The sequence below is a fragment of the Quercus lobata genome, chromosome 8 (genome assembly GCF_001633185.2).
Source record: "Quercus lobata isolate SW786 chromosome 8, ValleyOak3.0 Primary Assembly, whole genome shotgun sequence".
Lineage (NCBI taxonomy): Eukaryota > Viridiplantae > Streptophyta > Magnoliopsida > Fagales > Fagaceae > Quercus > Quercus lobata.
In genome coordinates this window covers 30,176,005-30,193,346 of record NC_044911.1, presented here as the reverse complement: position 1 = coordinate 30,193,346, position 17,342 = coordinate 30,176,005, and the positions used below count along the sequence as shown (strand labels likewise).

Below are 17,342 nucleotides of genomic sequence, written 5' to 3'. Positions count from 1 at the left end.
TGAAAAAAAGAAAATATTTCCTATTTTATGAACTCTTTTTAGGGTTTAAAACCTATAAAAAGAAAATAAATGTGGGTAAAAAGAAAAAAAAAGATGAGAAATAACTAAGGAAGAGTTTTAACAGGATGAAAAAGAAAAGAAAAGAAAATTTTTGTTATCTTCCAAATGAAAGGAGAGGATGATAAGTGGCGAAACATACTTGATAGAACTTTGTGTTGTGGGCTGCTTCGGCATTTGGCCCAAGCTAGTTTGATGGTATAAAATGTGGACTCGAGTAGTGATATGTCTTGTTGTGCGTTGGTGGTACCCTTGGACTTATCCAAATTGTATCTTGAGACGTGGGGCAATAATTATACATGCGAGCCCCTTTTTTTTTTTTTTTTGTTCCTAATTAAAAAAAAAAAAACCTTGATAGAATGGCCCGGCCTACGCAAAAGCGCTTCCCATATAGAAATTCATGGTTGTAAACAATCCTTAAGGTTTTTTGTTCTTTTTTTGTTTTTTTGTTTTTTTTTGTTTTTAACAATCCTTAAGGTTTTGAAAGGCTACTAAGACCTTAAATTCTTTATATAATATTTTTTGCCCTTTTTAAAAAATTGTGTATTAAACAATAAATTTTTTGAATAATTACATAATAACATAAATTTATGTATGTTGTACTTGGTGTCTAACTTTTAAAAATCTTTTAATTCATATTTAGAATTTTGACTTTGAAAAAAAAACTTGAAAAACAACTTATTCATGAAAAAAGAAGAAGAAGAATATCCTTAACAGATAAACAAAATATAATGATATTGCTATCATTTTGTGAGTTTTTTTTTTTTTTAATTTTTTTTAAACATTAAAACATCACTTAATAAAAATGAATACATTTTTATATTTTATATTGGTATAAGTACTACATATATGTATATACGTTTGAGTGCACAAGTGAACTAACTTTTTACATTTCATATTGGTATTAAAGTTTTATTTTTTATTTATTTATTTTTATAACCATATATATGTATATGTATATGTACATGTTCGGGTGCATGCACAAATTTGTGTATATAAATTTTATCTCTTTTGAAGTCAAATCTTGCCTCCGTACTCATGCATAATCATAAATAATCCATTCCATATATTATTAATTGTGTTTTATCGTTTATATTTTATATTGTGTTTGGTTGGGATGAAAAGGTGGATGGAAAATTTGGGAAGTACGGTTTGTTTCACAAGAGAAAAATAAGGGGAAAAATGGAGAGGTCAAGATGTTTTTTACCCGATCCACCAAATCCAATCCTCTCAAATTGGAGAGAAAAGTGGGATGAAAATAGGGACACCAAAAAACAATGATGATTTTGTCATCTACCCATTTCAAACGTATCTCTCTATCTCAACATCAATGGCTCAATAGCCTCACAAAACCAATCTAGAAAGCCTCAATAGCCTCACAAAACCAATCCAGAAAGCCTCAATAGCCTCACAAATCCAATCCAATAAAAAATAGTGTGAAACAAAATTCTTGACCAACATGGTTCAAGACATCAAGTAGTGGAAAACTGACTTGAATTGTCTTCATGGGTTAGGTAGATATATCCGTTAAAATATGTATCAACTCAATACTTATCCTTATGGGATCAATTATCATCTAATTAATTTACTTTTAGCTAGCCAGCCTTTAATTTGAACGTTTGTTAGTCCGCCTTCAATCGTTGCCATTTACATTTGCTTTTTTCCTATTCTCCAATATATTAATGTTTTCTATTAAAAAAAAAAAAAAACCATTGTAGGTGGGGACTTGGATAACCCATCTTTTTACTGCTAAATGGTTATCAAAAATTGTTTGCTACACCTACAAGAAGGAAAAGCAGATATAGTAAATTAATTTCATTACATAAAAGAAATGGGAATAAAAGAAATCAACTATTGAATAAACCTCAATTACTAAATATTTAATACGTTTACCTGAAAAAGGAAAAAAAAAAAAAAAAACCGCGATCTTTTACTCTGTACAAGTGTGGTAAGTAATTGATCTAGTGTGTTTAAGCATTAATCAATGTTCCCCACCTTAAAAAAGGTCTAAATTAAATGCTTAATGGTCCATAGGGACTTTTTATTTGTGCAATACAAACATATTAACAAACAATATCAGCTGCATTCGAGGCTCAAACACTAGCCCATTCAAGGATTTTCTCATTTCTATTATATTATCAATGTGAAACCAAACTATAGAAGGAAGTTGCACGTTCTACTCATATTAATGGGTTCGAGTTAGTTCAACTGGTAAAATCTCTTATTTTGAAATAAGAGATTTAGAGTTTGATACCCGTCTACACCAAAATACCAATTGATATCTTGGTTTGATGATAAAGAGTAATTATCAAGAGCGAACGCCATGGGTTGAAATTATCTTTTAAAAAAAAAAACACTGTACTCACATAACTTTTATACTTATTTTGATATTAAAATACACTATATGGACAAAGAATGGAATAGTTTGGCTAAAGGATATAATACCACTTCCTTATATGAGGGAAATAAAAAAGCACCATCATGAAAACATATGCAATTCCAAGTCACCAAAGAACATACTCTTCCGTAAGCATTTGGATACTTTCAAGCATAAATAGCTGGAGGTGTGAAAATTGTAACAGTTATGGTTGATGAAAATTGGAGAGAAAAGTGGGATGAAAATAGGGACACCAAAAAACATTGATGATTTTGCCATCTACCCCTTTCAAACGTATCTCTCAATCTCAACATCAATGGCACAATAGCCTCACAAAACCAATCCAGAAAGCCTCAATAGCCTCTCAAATCCAAACCAAAAAAAGAAAAGAAAAAATAGCGTGAAACAAAATTCTTGACCAAGATTGTTCAAGACATCAAGTGGTGGAAAACTGACTTGAATTGTCTTCATGGGTTAGGCAAATATATCCGTTAAAATATGTATCAACTCAATACTTAAAGTCCTTATGGGATCAATTATCATCTAAATAATTTACTTTTAGCCAGCCTTAAATTTGAACGTTTGTTAGTCCCCCTTCAATCTTTGCCATTTACATTTGCTTTTTTCCTATTCTAATATATTAATGTTTTCTAGAAAAAAAAAATTGTAGGTGGGGATTTGGATAACCCATGTTTTTACTACAAAATGGTTATCAAAAACTGTTTGCTACACCTACAAGAAGGAAAAGCAGATATAGTAAATTAATTTCATTACATAAAAGAAATGGGAATAAAAGAAATCAACTATTGTATAAACCTCAATTACTAATAAAAAAAATGGGCATATATGGTAGACTGTAATAGTAGACGTTGTAATGTAATGGTTATTCTTATTGTTTAGTTATTCTTGAATTTAGTTATGTTTTTATTATAAGGAATAATTATTTTTTATGAATAGCTATTCTTCAAAATGAGGAATAACTATTTCTCTTTAAAATGTTGTATTAGTTATTCCTTAGTAAATGCAATAATTACAAAATTTAATATATTTCTAAATAAAAAAACTTTCCATATACATCTAACAATTATAAAAATAAAAAATTGTAAAAAATAACACATATCTCTCTTAAATTTAAAAATAACTATTTTTAAGGAGATATAATTGTATGAGTAAGAAATTTCCTAAAATAAATGTTAGGTTTCATTCTATTGTTATAACTCACAACCAAACTAATGAATAAGTTTAGTTATTACATTACAACACATTTTATTCCTAATAATAAAGATTACAATTCCTGTTGTAATCTCCATTCAGTGTACCAAACATACCCTAAATATTTAATACGTTTACCTATTAAAAAAAAAAAAAAAAAAAAAAACCGTGACCTTTTACTCTCTGTACAAGTGTGGTAAGTAATTGATCTAGTGTGTTTAAGTATTAATCAATGTTCACCACCTAAAAAAACGTCTAAATTAAATGCTTAATGGTCCATAAGGACTTTTTATTTGTACAATACAAATATATTAACAAACAATATCAACTACATTCGAGGCTTAAACACTAAGTGGATTCGAGTTAGCTCGACTGGTAAAATCTCTTATTGTGAAATAAGAAATTTAGAGTTTGATACCTGTTTATACCAAAATACCAATTAATATATTTTGGTATGATGATAAAGAGTAATATCAAGAGCGGACGCCATGGGTTGAAATTATCTCTTAAAAAAAAAAACACTGTACTCACATAACTTTTTATACTTATTTTGATATTAAAATACACTATATGGACAAAGAATGGAATAGTTTGGCTAAAGGATATAATACCACTTCCTTATATGAGGGAAATAAAAAAGCACCATCATGAAAACACATGCAATTCCAAGTCACCAAAGAACATACTCTTCTGTACGCATTTGGATACTTTCAAGCATAAATAGCTGGAGGTGTGAAAATTGTAACAGTTAGCTAAACAACTGAAATGAGAATGGAATACACTTCAAACTCTCTACTTCTACTTCTAGCGTTTCTGCTATTTGCATCAGCAGGTGCTGACAATAGTCCTGATAGTCTATGTAAATCTTTGGTGGAGACAAAAGGCTATGTTTGTGAAGAACATAAAGTATCTACCAAGATTGCGTGGTTTTTAGTTTATAACGCTTTCTCACCATGTGACTTGTACTAATATCTAATGTGATTAAAATTTTATGCTGCAGGTGACAACAAAAGATGGTTATATTCTTGGCGTGCAGAGGATTCCGGTGGGGAGGACTAATAAGACGACAGCAAATAGGCCACCAATTTTGTTACAACATGGGCTTTGGGTGGTTAGGACCCTTTACACCATATATTTGAACTATGTTTATGTGTAGTTCTGAGGTATTTCTATACACTGATAACACCAACGAATTTACACAAGTAATGGTTGGTGACAGGATGCTGCAACATGGCTGCTCAATTCTCCAAATAAATCTTTGGCATTCATCTTAGCAGATAATGGGTTTGATGTGTGGCTTGGCAACAATCGAGGGACAATATCTAGCCGTGGACATACTTCACTTAGTGCTAATGATCCGGTTCTCTTTGTTTTACCAAAATGCCAACTGAATTTTATAAAACATTAAATATATATATATATATATATTTTTTTTTTTAACTTTCTTACTCTATAGGCTTATTGGGATTGGACGTGGGAGCAATTAGCCAGTGATGATCTTCCTGCTATGTATGACTATATACATACTCAGACAAGACAGAAACTGTACTATGTTGGGCATTCCTTGGTATATATCTGTAATTGTTGTTTCCATTCTAGTAATGGACATTATTTTCCTTTTAGGATTTTGCTGGGCATATAGGTGGAACTAAGACCATTTTTTTTCTAAATTTTAGGGAACTTTGCTTGCTTTTACTGCCTTTTCCCAAGAGAAGCTGGTGAACATGACAAAATCAGCTGCTTTGCTTGGCCCAATTGCTTATTTAGGTCAGTTGTCCTCGGTGTTTGGAAGGACTATTACCACTACAGCTGAAGTAAGACAAATTAAGATAATTTACTGTTCAATTGCGAAATCCATATTTTTTTTAATATCAAATTCAATGTCATAACTTTGTTTCTTATATTTAACAGCAAGCGTACCGGTTGGGTGTCCGTGAATTCCTTCCAGAAGGGTGAGGAAGCAATTAACCATCTTAGTTTAGTAACATCTTGCACAGGCTTGAAACACAAAAAATCTCAATGACTTAAGTTTGTTTGTTTTTAATCTGGTAAAAATCTCAATGAGACGCGTGATTTCTGTGTATCAATGATATTTTTGAAATTTGGTTAAATATTTTCTTTCCAGGTGAAGAAGTTACCAAAATTGTGAATCAAACTAAGACTTTGGTTTCATATATTAGTGTCTCAAAATTCTTTTGAACCCAAATTGAGAAGAACTACACTTCTAACAATTTTAATTTTCTAGCAAACAGTCTGGTTGTTGGCAAACTTCTGGAAGGTGTCTGCGCCTTACGACTCATTGATTGCAACAACGTGTTAACCGCTATCGGAGGTTAATTTTCGCTTCCTTAACTTGATACTATAATCTCCTTTTTCTCCTCTCTCTCCGTTTTATCTTCCAATTCTTTTACATGTGTGTGTCATGTCTATTTATAGGCCCGAATTGCTGCATAAAGCCTTCAACAATTGATGTACTTTTTGATCATACATTTCAGTCATCGTCGACAAAGAACATTGTCCATTTGTCTCAGAGTAAGCCTCTGACATATTGGGTACACTCTGCTAAGCTCATTTGCATTCTATGACTAAGAACATAAAAACAAACCTTTTTATGTGCGAATCTCATAGTCATTTAGAAGTTCAAGTCCAAGGCTTTCAAAGTTACAATACCAATAGTCAAAATTGCTTTATCTAATTGAGTTCCATTTCAATAGATCACAGGGATTTTATGAATATGTTAACTCTTGGGTTTTTAAAACTTTGGATAGTGATCAGAGCTGGAAACATAGCAAAGTATGACTACGGTGACGAAAGTGAGAATAAGGCGCACTACGGGCAGCCCACTCCTCCTCTGTACTATATGACACGCATTCCGAAAGACATTCCTCTTTTCCTTAGTTATGGAGGGAAGGACACGCTTTCTGACGTAAATGACGTGCAACTTTTGCTGGAAAACCTTAAAGATCATGAGAAGGACAAGCTTGTGGCACAATACATTGATTACTATGCTCATTTTGATTTCATTATGGCTGAGAATGCGAACAGAGTAGTATATGATCCTCTGCTGGCTTTCTTTATGACCCCTTAATTGTCAGAACTCTTTAGAGATCCACCGCAGATAATTTATTTTGGTATGGCCAAAAGTTCTCATTTTAGTTGTAGTGGATCTAACATTTGATTTCAGAAGTCTGTGCTTGTTTTTTTGGCCAAAGGTTGAAGATGAGCTGACTAAACGACATTAGTCCAGCCCCCGTATATTTGCTACCACATGCCATTCTTACTATTCAGACTTATTGATTTGTCTCACGTACTAAGCTTGTGTATTAGCAATACAAGTGTCCTTCGTTGATAGTAGCCAATGGAGGTTTCATGTTGAGTAGTGTTTACTTCACACACACTATTGCATGTAAAGTATGCACACTCACTTTTTTGAATTGAACTTGCAACTTGAAGTCACAATTTCAATTATGGATGTTCGATTACGTGTGAAGAAAGTGTTAGGTATTCTACAACGCCTGTGTAGTCGATACCTAATTTTGATTATCCTTTAAAAATGCATGTAATGAAAAATAAACAAGATACTTGCTTAGTCTTTGGGGCACATGTCTCAAGATCTTATCATTCTGTGTTAAATGATGTGTTCTATTAGTTAATGGTGTTTGAATTAAGCAATTACATAAAAGGAGACCTCCTTCATGATTTCATTAGCCAATGGGGTTTTTTTTGAAAAAGGGGAAACCTTAAAACTAGATTGAAAACAACATTTTAAAGGAAGTATTTTGGGCTAACTCTCTTGTCACTCCAATGTATGATTTTGGGGAACGCATGCTAGTATCTTGCCTTTAAAGAGGAATTTTTAGGAATAAAGATTTTTGGTGGAAAGCAGGGTTTTAAAGGAAGTAGGCTAACCTCCTGTTAGTTCCATGTGTGATCTAGGGGAACGTCTGCTAGTATCTGGCCTTTCAAAAGAAATTTTTGGTGGAAAACGGAGTTCTAAAGGATGTATTTCCAGTTAACCTCATGTCACTTCCATGTGTGCTATAGGGGAATGCCTAGTATTTCTCGCCTTTAAAAAAGAAATTTTGAAAATCAAATTTTCTGTGCAACATAGAGTTTTAAAGGAAGTATTTTGGGTTAACCTTATGTCACTGCCATGTGTGCTACAGGGGAATGCTTGCTAGTTGCTAGTATCTCTTGCCTTTAAAAAAGAAATTTTGAAAATCAAAATTTTTGGTGCAAAATAGAGTTTTAAAGGAAGTATTTTGGGTTAACCTTATGTCACTTCCATGTGTAATCTAGGGGAAAACCTACAAGTATCTTGCCTTTGGAAATGAATTTTTGAAAATCAGTATATTTGAAAAAAAAAAAGGGATTTAAAACATAATTTTGGTAGCACAAATGCATAGTTTCATTATTGGCTAAAGAAATCATGAGGTTGGGAGGAGGGATGCATGCATGTATGGAGGGGGGGTATAAGAAAACGTACCTGGCTAGCATCTACCAAGGAACATGACAGTATGTATGTATATGTATAGCATGACAATATGTATGTATATGTACATATGCATGATCATGTTATAGAGTGGGGACATTTGAGTAGTGGCAAGCAACAGTGTGTGTGTGTATATATATATATATATGTATATCTTGATCAAAATCAGCGTCTTCACCGCAAAGTCCTATTCTTGTTGTCATGGCAGAATTAATGTTCATCCAATTGACTTTTATACGCCTATATATTGTCAACAAGGCATTTTTTAAGATCTTTGGTTGTTAACATTGGCCAGTTGAATTTTTAAAACGATATATAATTTTGAAACATAATTGATATTCAACAGTGAATTTCCATTGATAAGTTTGATATTGACAGAAGCTTAGAAAGCTAGCCTTCAGTATGAGGTTTGCAGATACTGTACATGATGTATATACAAAATATATCTCTAAGAAACTAAACCTTCACGCACTTTTCTTCATCAACTCTTGAAAAGGAGCATTTAGATATATATGGACACAGTAACACTGACTTTTTTGCTCAAAAATAAGGGTAAGAAAGAAAAAATGAGTAATCATGTACCGAATGCTTTTCAGTTGTCTAATTGTTCACATATAAACCTTTAATTTGGGAGTAGAAATTCCAAAAAGTCTTAAAATCAAAATAAAACGTCACATTTTCCTCAAAAAATAAAAATAAAACACCACATAATTAATTGGAATTAAAGACCAAAAAATTACTTCTGAGTCTGAAAGATGAAGAAATGCGCAGGACCGCTTGATGGATTTTTAATTATATGGAGATGAAAACGGAAGGGGTTTGAGGAAGTGAACAGTTTGCAACTTGAAAAGGATGAGTAGATCATATGAAACGTTGATAGAGAAACCAATAATTCAAGAGAGAGAGAGAGAGAGAATAGTAAGCAGGTAAATGAAATCCCAAGTAAATTAATGCATTGTATCACAACTTACCAAACGAATCTATAATGAAATAAAAAAATTATTATTTTACATAAATAGTACTACCTCCGACCAATTTGTTTACCCTCTATTCTATTTTATGATGTCTCAAAATATTGTTCTGTTTCTAAAAATAAAAATTAATAGTTTATTAATGTTCCTATTATACCCTTGTAGGGCCCGATAATCTGTGGCCCTGGCCCATTTATTCATTAGAGCCCAAGGCCTGAGCCGAGGAAGGTTATAGCCAAGATTAGATAATACAAGTACAAAACAGTCTTGGGACACAGCCGAGGACGATTCAGGCCTCGGCATGTCCGAGGTCCCCCTAGAAGGAAGGACAAAAACGGTATAGGAGCAGCTTGGAAAAAATCTAAAATATCTAGGTCAATAGAGAAGGATACGCTGGAAAGTATAACGACTAGGGAAAGCTGTCCTTACTGCCATTCAATACTCTGCACCTGACAGAGCCATACTCTTCAGCTTTTGCAACCATCCCCAACCACTCTGGGTATGGGCTGATGGGACAAGTATCAGTCTGGGAAAAGTCGATCCTACACGTGGACGAAGGATAAAGAACACATGCGAGTATAAAAGGAAAAAGGAGGAATCCAGAAGGGGGGCTGGGAAAAATGGCCAAAAACCAGAGCCTCCCAGCCCGCCTCCAGGAGAAAGACTCCTAGGGCAAAAACGAATTAATCATGTATGAACACCACGAAAAACCCACCGTTTGGTGACCAAGGCCTAGCCTTTCAAACCCGCGCTCTATAAATGATATTGTTTGGGCCTTTTTACGTACGAACCCAACACTGTTACGGATCGTTACCAATCGTGTCCTTACAATTGGCACCGTCTGTGGGAAGGCTTGTGTGTTGGCTTGGGCAGTAGGTCGAGACAGTTCCCTTGTCATTTCTAACAGCCGGTTATAATGTTCTAGCGTAAAGTTCCACTAGGGGCTATGATTCTTGACTAGGGGCTACGCTTTGTAGCGTCAATCGCATGGATGGTTCTAGGGGCTTAGCCGAGGAGCCAATTCCCCTAAAGCCAAGGCCCCATGCCAAAAACTGAGTTTTGGACAAAACCAAGGTATTGCATAGTCTTCGGACTCAAACCTATAGGGAAACCAACTACTTAGATGAGAAAACTGAGTTTTGGACAGAACCAAGGTATTGCATGGTCCTCGGACTCAAACCTATAGGGAAACCAACTACTTAGATGAGAAAACTGAGTTTTGGATAGAACCAAGGTATTGCATGTTCCTCGGACTCAAACATATGGGGAAACCAACTACTTAGATAAGAAAACTGAGTTTTGGACAGAACCAAGGTATTGCATGGTCCTCGGACTCAAACCTATGGAAAGGTCGGCTATTTAATAAAAATGCTAAGTTGCTCAATCCTCGGGTCAAATACCAGAAAAGGGTAAAGCTATGAAAGTTGTTAGGAAGATGGTGAAACACCCTATTACTCAGCAACCTGGAGGGGCTATTCATTTCTGGGTTATATGTCTTCGGATGATTACTTCCTACACCGCACTGAGCATTCAATTGTCATCTCGGCTATTTTGGGGTAAGTGTTGTTGTTTCAGGTCGGCATTATTGTGCTAAACAACTCTATTAAATTCATGATAATATCTTTTCCTCAGCAAGAGTTTTGACCCTAAGTGTCATTTGTTCAAGTCGGTATTATTGTGCCGAACAGCACTCGTAAGTTCATAATAGCGTTTTTTTTCCTTGATAAGGGATTTTGTCCCTAAGTATTGTGCTCTCAGATCGGCGGTGTTGTGCCAGACCGCCCCAATGAGCTCATCATAATATCCTTTCTTTTTCTTCTTAATATGGGTTTCAGCCCTAAGTATCATTTGTTCGATTCAGTATTATCAAGTCGGATAGTTTCCATAAACACAGAGTAAGATCTTTTTATTAACTAGGATTTCGGTCCTAGGCATCGGTCAAAGTGTAAAAATAAAAAGAATTCACAAGATAGTATGTCTATTCACGGCGTAACCATTTCAAAAATAAAGAGATAGAACATGTGAAATAAAGCAATAACGACTTTTATTAATATAAAGAGGTATTACAACGTACAAAGAAGGGCTTAAACAAGCCTATACAGAAGGTGGATTACAAAAACAATAATAAATAAAAAAAACAACAACAATAAGACAAATAAACAGTCAGGTGTCTTTTTAAACTCGTGTACGAAGTCCCTCCAAACACTGCCCCAGTAGCGCGCATATTGAGAGGAGGGCCTTCTTTAGAGAAAGAAGGAGGAGGAGAAGAAGAGAAAGAAGGAAAAGCACCAGGATGGATCTGGTGGTGGAAAGAAGAAGAAAGAGAGGCAAAAGGAGGAACTAGTGAAGGAAGAAAGGAAGAAGCAGGGATACTTTGTCCCTGCGTCAATCCTGACTCCTAACACGCTGGGTCTAGGTTAGATATGCTCATAAGGGAGTAGCTGGTACTGATAATGGGTGATCCCAGCTCAGCCGCACCAAAATTTTGACGCGACGAGCCCCTACTTCGGATTTTGACTGAAAGGAGGGTGAGAAGTATCTTGAGTCTCTCCCATCCCTGCCTTGACCGAGCCATTTTTAGCTTTGCGAGAGCGTAGCATTTCTGGGAAGGGCATGGTCTCTTCATTCCCACTCTTATCTTGGACTTATTACGATTTGAGATGTAAACAAGCGGATAAGGGAAACTCTGGGGGAGGCTAAGGATTCTCAGACTTCAAAAGGATTAAAAGGGTCTCTATACAAGAGAAATAACCTCTTGCTTTTCTTCTTATACGAAGGGCAAGACGGAAAGTATTTAATCTGTCCAGATTTCCAAGAAAATCGATAAACGAGAAAATACCCGTTCCACTTCCCCACACCGTCAATAACCGTCGAATTTAAATGGTCTCGTAAGGGGAAATCATTAAAGGCGCGTTTTGGATAACGAAACGGCAGGAACGCATTGTGAATGATTCCTGGGTAAATGAAGAGATACCAATATTAATGAAGGGCAAAGTTAAACGAGCTGCAATAAAGGCTTGACATTACCAAAACCCTCCTCTCCGACCAAGAGGTCGGACAGCAGGATTTTGAGGGGCTATTGTAGGGCCCGATAATCTGTGGCCCTGACCCATTTATTCATTAGGGCCCAAGGCCCGAGCCGAGGAAGGTTATAGCCAAGATTAAGTAATACAAGTACAAAATAGTCCTGGGACATAGCCGATGACGATTCAGTCCTCGGCATGTCCGAGGTCCCCCTGGAAGGAAGGATTAAAACGGTATAGGAGCAGCTTGGAAAAAATCTAAAATATCTAGGTCAATAGAGAAGGATATGCTGGAAAGTATAACGACCAGGGAAAGCTGCCCTTATTGCCATTCAATACTCTGCACCTGACAGAGCCATACTCTTTAGTTTTTGCAACCATCCCCAACCACTCTGGGTATGGGCTGATGGGACAAGTATCAGTCTGGGAAAAGTCGATCCTACACGTGGACGAAGGATAAAGAACACATGCGAGTATAAAAGGAAAAAAGGAGGAATCCAGAAGGGGGGCTGGGAAAAATGGCCAAAAACCAGAGCCTCCCAGCCTGCCTCCAGGAGAAAGACTCCTAGGGCGAAAACGAATTAATCATGTATGAACACCACGAAAAACCCACCGTTTGGTGACCAAGGCCTAGCCTTTTAAACCCACGCTCTATAAATGATATTGTTTGGGCATTTTTATGTACGAACCCAACACTATTACGGGTCGTTACGAATCGTGTCCTTACAACCCCTACTTTATTTTCAAAACTATTTGAAAAGTAAACTAACTAATATTAAAAAAAATGGTCATATTAATGAGTGCCCTTAGGGCACTCGTTAACAATCCATTTTAAGGGAAATGCTAACGAGTGCCCTTAGGACACTAGTTAAGAATCAAGTTAAAGAAAATTTTTATGGGAAAAGAAAAAAAACAATTAATGTTTTGACAACTTTTTTCATTTCCCATAAGAGTGATATCAAAACTTTGCTAAAATGAATTCCTAACCAGTGCCATAAGGGCACTCGTTAGCATGACCCATTTATTTAAGGGTAGTTTTGTAAACTTATATATTTTTATAAGACAGATAAGACAAGAAATGATGTTTCCTTAAAAAGTTTGATTTTTCAAACAAATTAGGACGAAGGGAGTACAATATAAACTAACATTTTTCCTAAAATATAAAGTAGTTTATTTATTTTTAAAATTAAAAGCGACAACGTTTTGAAGATAGGCAACCACACCCACAACCACGTTCTACTTTTCTTCTCTATAAAACTTCAAAAAATGAACGTGACCGTAGGCTGTAGCAGTAAAAATGCGAGTAATTTAAAGATCATCTAATTAATCCCTACCTTTGTTTTCTTTTTATAGGTTTTCCCTTTTATCACTTCAAATAAGTATCAACTCACTTCTTAAAATCTTTACTGGACCATCCGGTAAAGATTAATTAGATGATAATTGGTCCGGATCAATTATCCTCTAATTATTATTATTATTTTTTCACTGAACTAATTAACTTACTTTTAGTACCAGAATTTCAAGCTATAAGAGGCTGGAGAGAGAGAGAGAGAGAGAGAGAGAGAGAAAACCCTCCAAAGAGGCATTTATATAGTATTTGAAAGTTCGAATTTGTGTGAAAACAAAAGAGCTGTTTAGACCCCCAAATTAATAATTACGGCTTGGTTGATTTTACTATAACTTAAACTAAGTGCGGAATAGAGTAAATGCGAGTGAACAAACAATATAACTACTCTAACCCATATTCATCAAATATCAACAATAAAATGAACGCTAAAAGAGTAGGGAAGAAGAATGCAAACACAAGATAACACCCTGATGTGTTATCGAAGAGGAAACCGAAGAACTCGGCGAAAAACTTTTCCGCCGCCCTCCAAGCAGTAAATCGATCCACTAGAGAATGAGTTGGAGTACATGAATAACAAAAGATCCTCCAAACTTAGTCTACCCCATGTACTTGAGCCCTCCAAGCTCTTGCTACCAACTGACTTGACAAAGCCTTATCTTCTCTAACTTTCCGGATCATGCAATTCAGTCTGATTGTATCTATCAAACAAATGGCTTCTTCCAATGTTTTCTAGCAGCACCAAAACCTCACTTTACACTCAGGATGGGTGTGGTAAGTGTTTGGGCTATCCACCTCTCAAGGATTTGGATATGGAGAGGTAGAAGCTGAGAAAAGCACAATAGAATGTGTATAGAATTATGGGTATGACAATCTCTAACTCTCAAGGGTTATTGTTAGGGTTTTCTCACTAAAAAGTACTCTTCTCAATATATGGGTAATGTGAGAATATATAGTGTGGGTAAAGACATGGTGTATCAGATATGACAAAATAGCAAAACAGAATGTTTCGCGAGTATCTTACGGGAAGACCTTACCTGCGAAATACTCACAAAAACCAGCTGTCACCATTTGCCATGACTTTTTGCATTCCAGTCATGTGCTGAGCACATGGCTTCACTTTGCAGGAAGTCTTCTTGAGAGCCACCTGCGAAAACTCCTTTGATCTTCAATGTTGACTTGAGTCTTCACACTCCCTCTCACACAAAACTCATACAATGAAATCTCACATAAAATACAAGGTACATAAAATTGAACAAAATTATAATCAAATTTGGCATGGAATTAAAGTTAACACAAAATAGTTGTAAATCACAACTTTACAGTATTAACAAATTATAAATACATCAAATTGTCGTTTCTTAATATATTAAATGCAATCATCTATCAACAAAGACAAAAACAAAATTAAAATAATTTATTTTTTTAATACTAGGCTGGTTAGATTTGTTTTGGTTGAAGTTAGAGCATTCACAGTAGTAGTGTTAAAAAATTTAGCTTTTAGCACTTCAAAAAGCTATTTTATTTGTTTTACCACCATACTTTACAATACATCCAAAACCAAATGTTCTATTTTTTATTACTTCATTTAAAATAATATAAACAACTCATTAAAATAATAAAGGAAGAGAGAGAATTTGATCTTTTTAATTAAAGGAAGGGAGATAATCTTAATAAAATATAGTATTTTATTTTTAATAACTTGCTACAGTTAATTGGTATTTATATCAATTTATTGTAGTTGCAAAAAATTTAGCTTTAACTTTTCCAATAACACATAATTTTTTGGTGGTAAAATAATTTTTTTGCTAAAATAAAATCACCATTGTGAATGTTTTTATTGTTTTTGCTTAAGTTTTTGGATTGGATAATTGCTAGTTGGGTTAGGCAAGCAAGGCTGATTGGGGAGGAAGGGGGTTCAACTACAAAAATGAAATATATATTAAGTAATAATAATTGAGCCGGGGGGCCCTCACCTGGGTTTTCTAGAACAAAACCCACAAAAAAAAAAAAAAAAAAAAAATCTTTGCATATGCATTAGGTTTTCTAGAACAAAAAAACCTTAAAATACTCTAAGTTTTCTAGAATAAAAAAACCTTAAAATTTTATATATATAAAAAAAAAATGTAAATTACAAAAACAAGTAAAATGACACCCCACTTTTTTAGGTTTGAAAGAAATCAAAGCATTAGTCATTTCATTAATAACAATATAGAAAAATTTAAAATTTTAAAGGTTTTGCTTGACCAAGTCCAATCAGGGGCGGCTTAATGCATTGAGGGGCCTAAGACGAAAAATGAATTGAGGCCTTTTATATATTTAAAAATGACTATAAAAAAAAAATCTAAATATTGCTTAACTCTATTCTCTTGTTAGATGCAAAATTACTAATTAATATGAACCACCCAGATTTTTTTTTTTTTTTTTTTTTTTTTGAGAATGTCTGTAGAAGCAAAAAATTTGACAAAACATTTCACACTTGTTGATGTGGCAAATTAATAATGGTAAGTAAGAAAGTGACGTTGGTGGTGGACCTAGATGAGAATTAGTAAAAATTTGCCAACTCAATTGTTGTGAAAAATCTTGTAAAATTTTTTATGTATTTCTTTTTTCTTTTTTTTTTGTTAGAAGTGCTAAATTCATAACATTTTCACAACAAATTCTAGGTATTAAGTTGTTATTAGTTCTAATTTAAATCCACCATTGAAATTATTTTTTTAACCACTAATAATAGCCAGTAACATCCTGCTACTTAGAATTTATTGTGAAAGTATTGTGAAAAATATTGTGAATGTAAAATTTCTTTTTCGTAAAAAAATACTATTTTTTCATTAGCTAATATTTGAGCTTAATTAATAATATTAAAATGAAATAAATAACTCTATTGGTTAAAATTAGGGGGCCTTTTTTTTTTACCCGGGGCCTTAGGCGACTGCCTCTCTTGCTTATATGCTAGAGCCGGCTGTGAGTCCAATCCATGGTAAGTGAATGATATTTTTGTTAAATATTGTTTCTTGTCGACAAACTTCCAAAATAAAAATTCCCAACAGCAAATTTTCTAGAAAACTAGAGTGGCAAGCAAGCAGCTTCTACACACACACACACACATATATAAAAGTTGAAGTATAGCATTTATTGTTACTACACTTTTATTGAGTCACATCATCCACCTATTTTCAACCCTCTCTCTCTCTCTCTCTCCCTCTCTCTTATTTTTAACTCTTTTTCTTCTTATTAATTCCGAACTTATTGTTACACTTTCTCTAACCTTTTAATCTCCCACTACTATATACTTTAATATTAACCTTTTTCTATCCCTTTATCTTCCTTTATTTTTAACTCTTTATATTCTCATCTTCTAACTATAAATTTGCAATTCTCTCTCATTCTATGCATAATTTTCCCACACAAAAAAATTTCTCTCTCTCTCTCTCTCTCTCTCTCTCTCTCTCTCTCTCTCTCTCTCTCAATTTATTTATTTATTCTTTCATTTTTTGGTGGATTTTTTTTCTTGCATCTCTACTTTAGGTTGATTAATTTTTGTATTCTTTAGAACTCTACTTTAAGTTGTGGTTTAGTTTTGTGTTTTTAAGTTGTTATCTTTTCATTTTCTTTAATTTCATAGATATCATTCTATTACAATATAAATATAGTATATAAGAATATAATGTTAATTTATTACATAGCATGACTTAGATAATTTGGTATTTATTATTATATTTTTTTTTCTATTTTTCTTCTTATCTTATTTTCTATAAATTTGTTATTCTTTCTCACATTACTCTCTCTCTCTCTCTCTCTCTCTCTCTCTCTCCACCTTAAGGTTGATGAATCATTGTGTTTTTTGTAATTGAATTTTTAGTTA

General features: G+C 34.0%; 1 protein-coding gene across 1 annotated transcript; it reads left to right on the top strand.

Moving 5' to 3' along the window:
* Positions 1-4,275: 4,275 nt before the first annotated feature.
* On the top strand, positions 4,276-7,111 carry LOC115954593 (triacylglycerol lipase 2-like). Its single transcript, XM_031072501.1, has 9 exons — positions 4,276-4,552; positions 4,647-4,757; positions 4,866-5,006; positions 5,103-5,213; positions 5,323-5,460; positions 5,558-5,598; positions 5,899-5,978; positions 6,083-6,178; positions 6,415-7,111. Exons 1-9 carry the CDS (start codon positions 4,412-4,414, stop codon positions 6,732-6,734), a joined length of 1,179 nt encoding a protein of 392 aa, XP_030928361.1. The 5' UTR covers positions 4,276-4,411; the 3' UTR covers positions 6,735-7,111.
* The last annotated feature ends 10,231 nt before the right edge of the window (positions 7,112-17,342 follow it).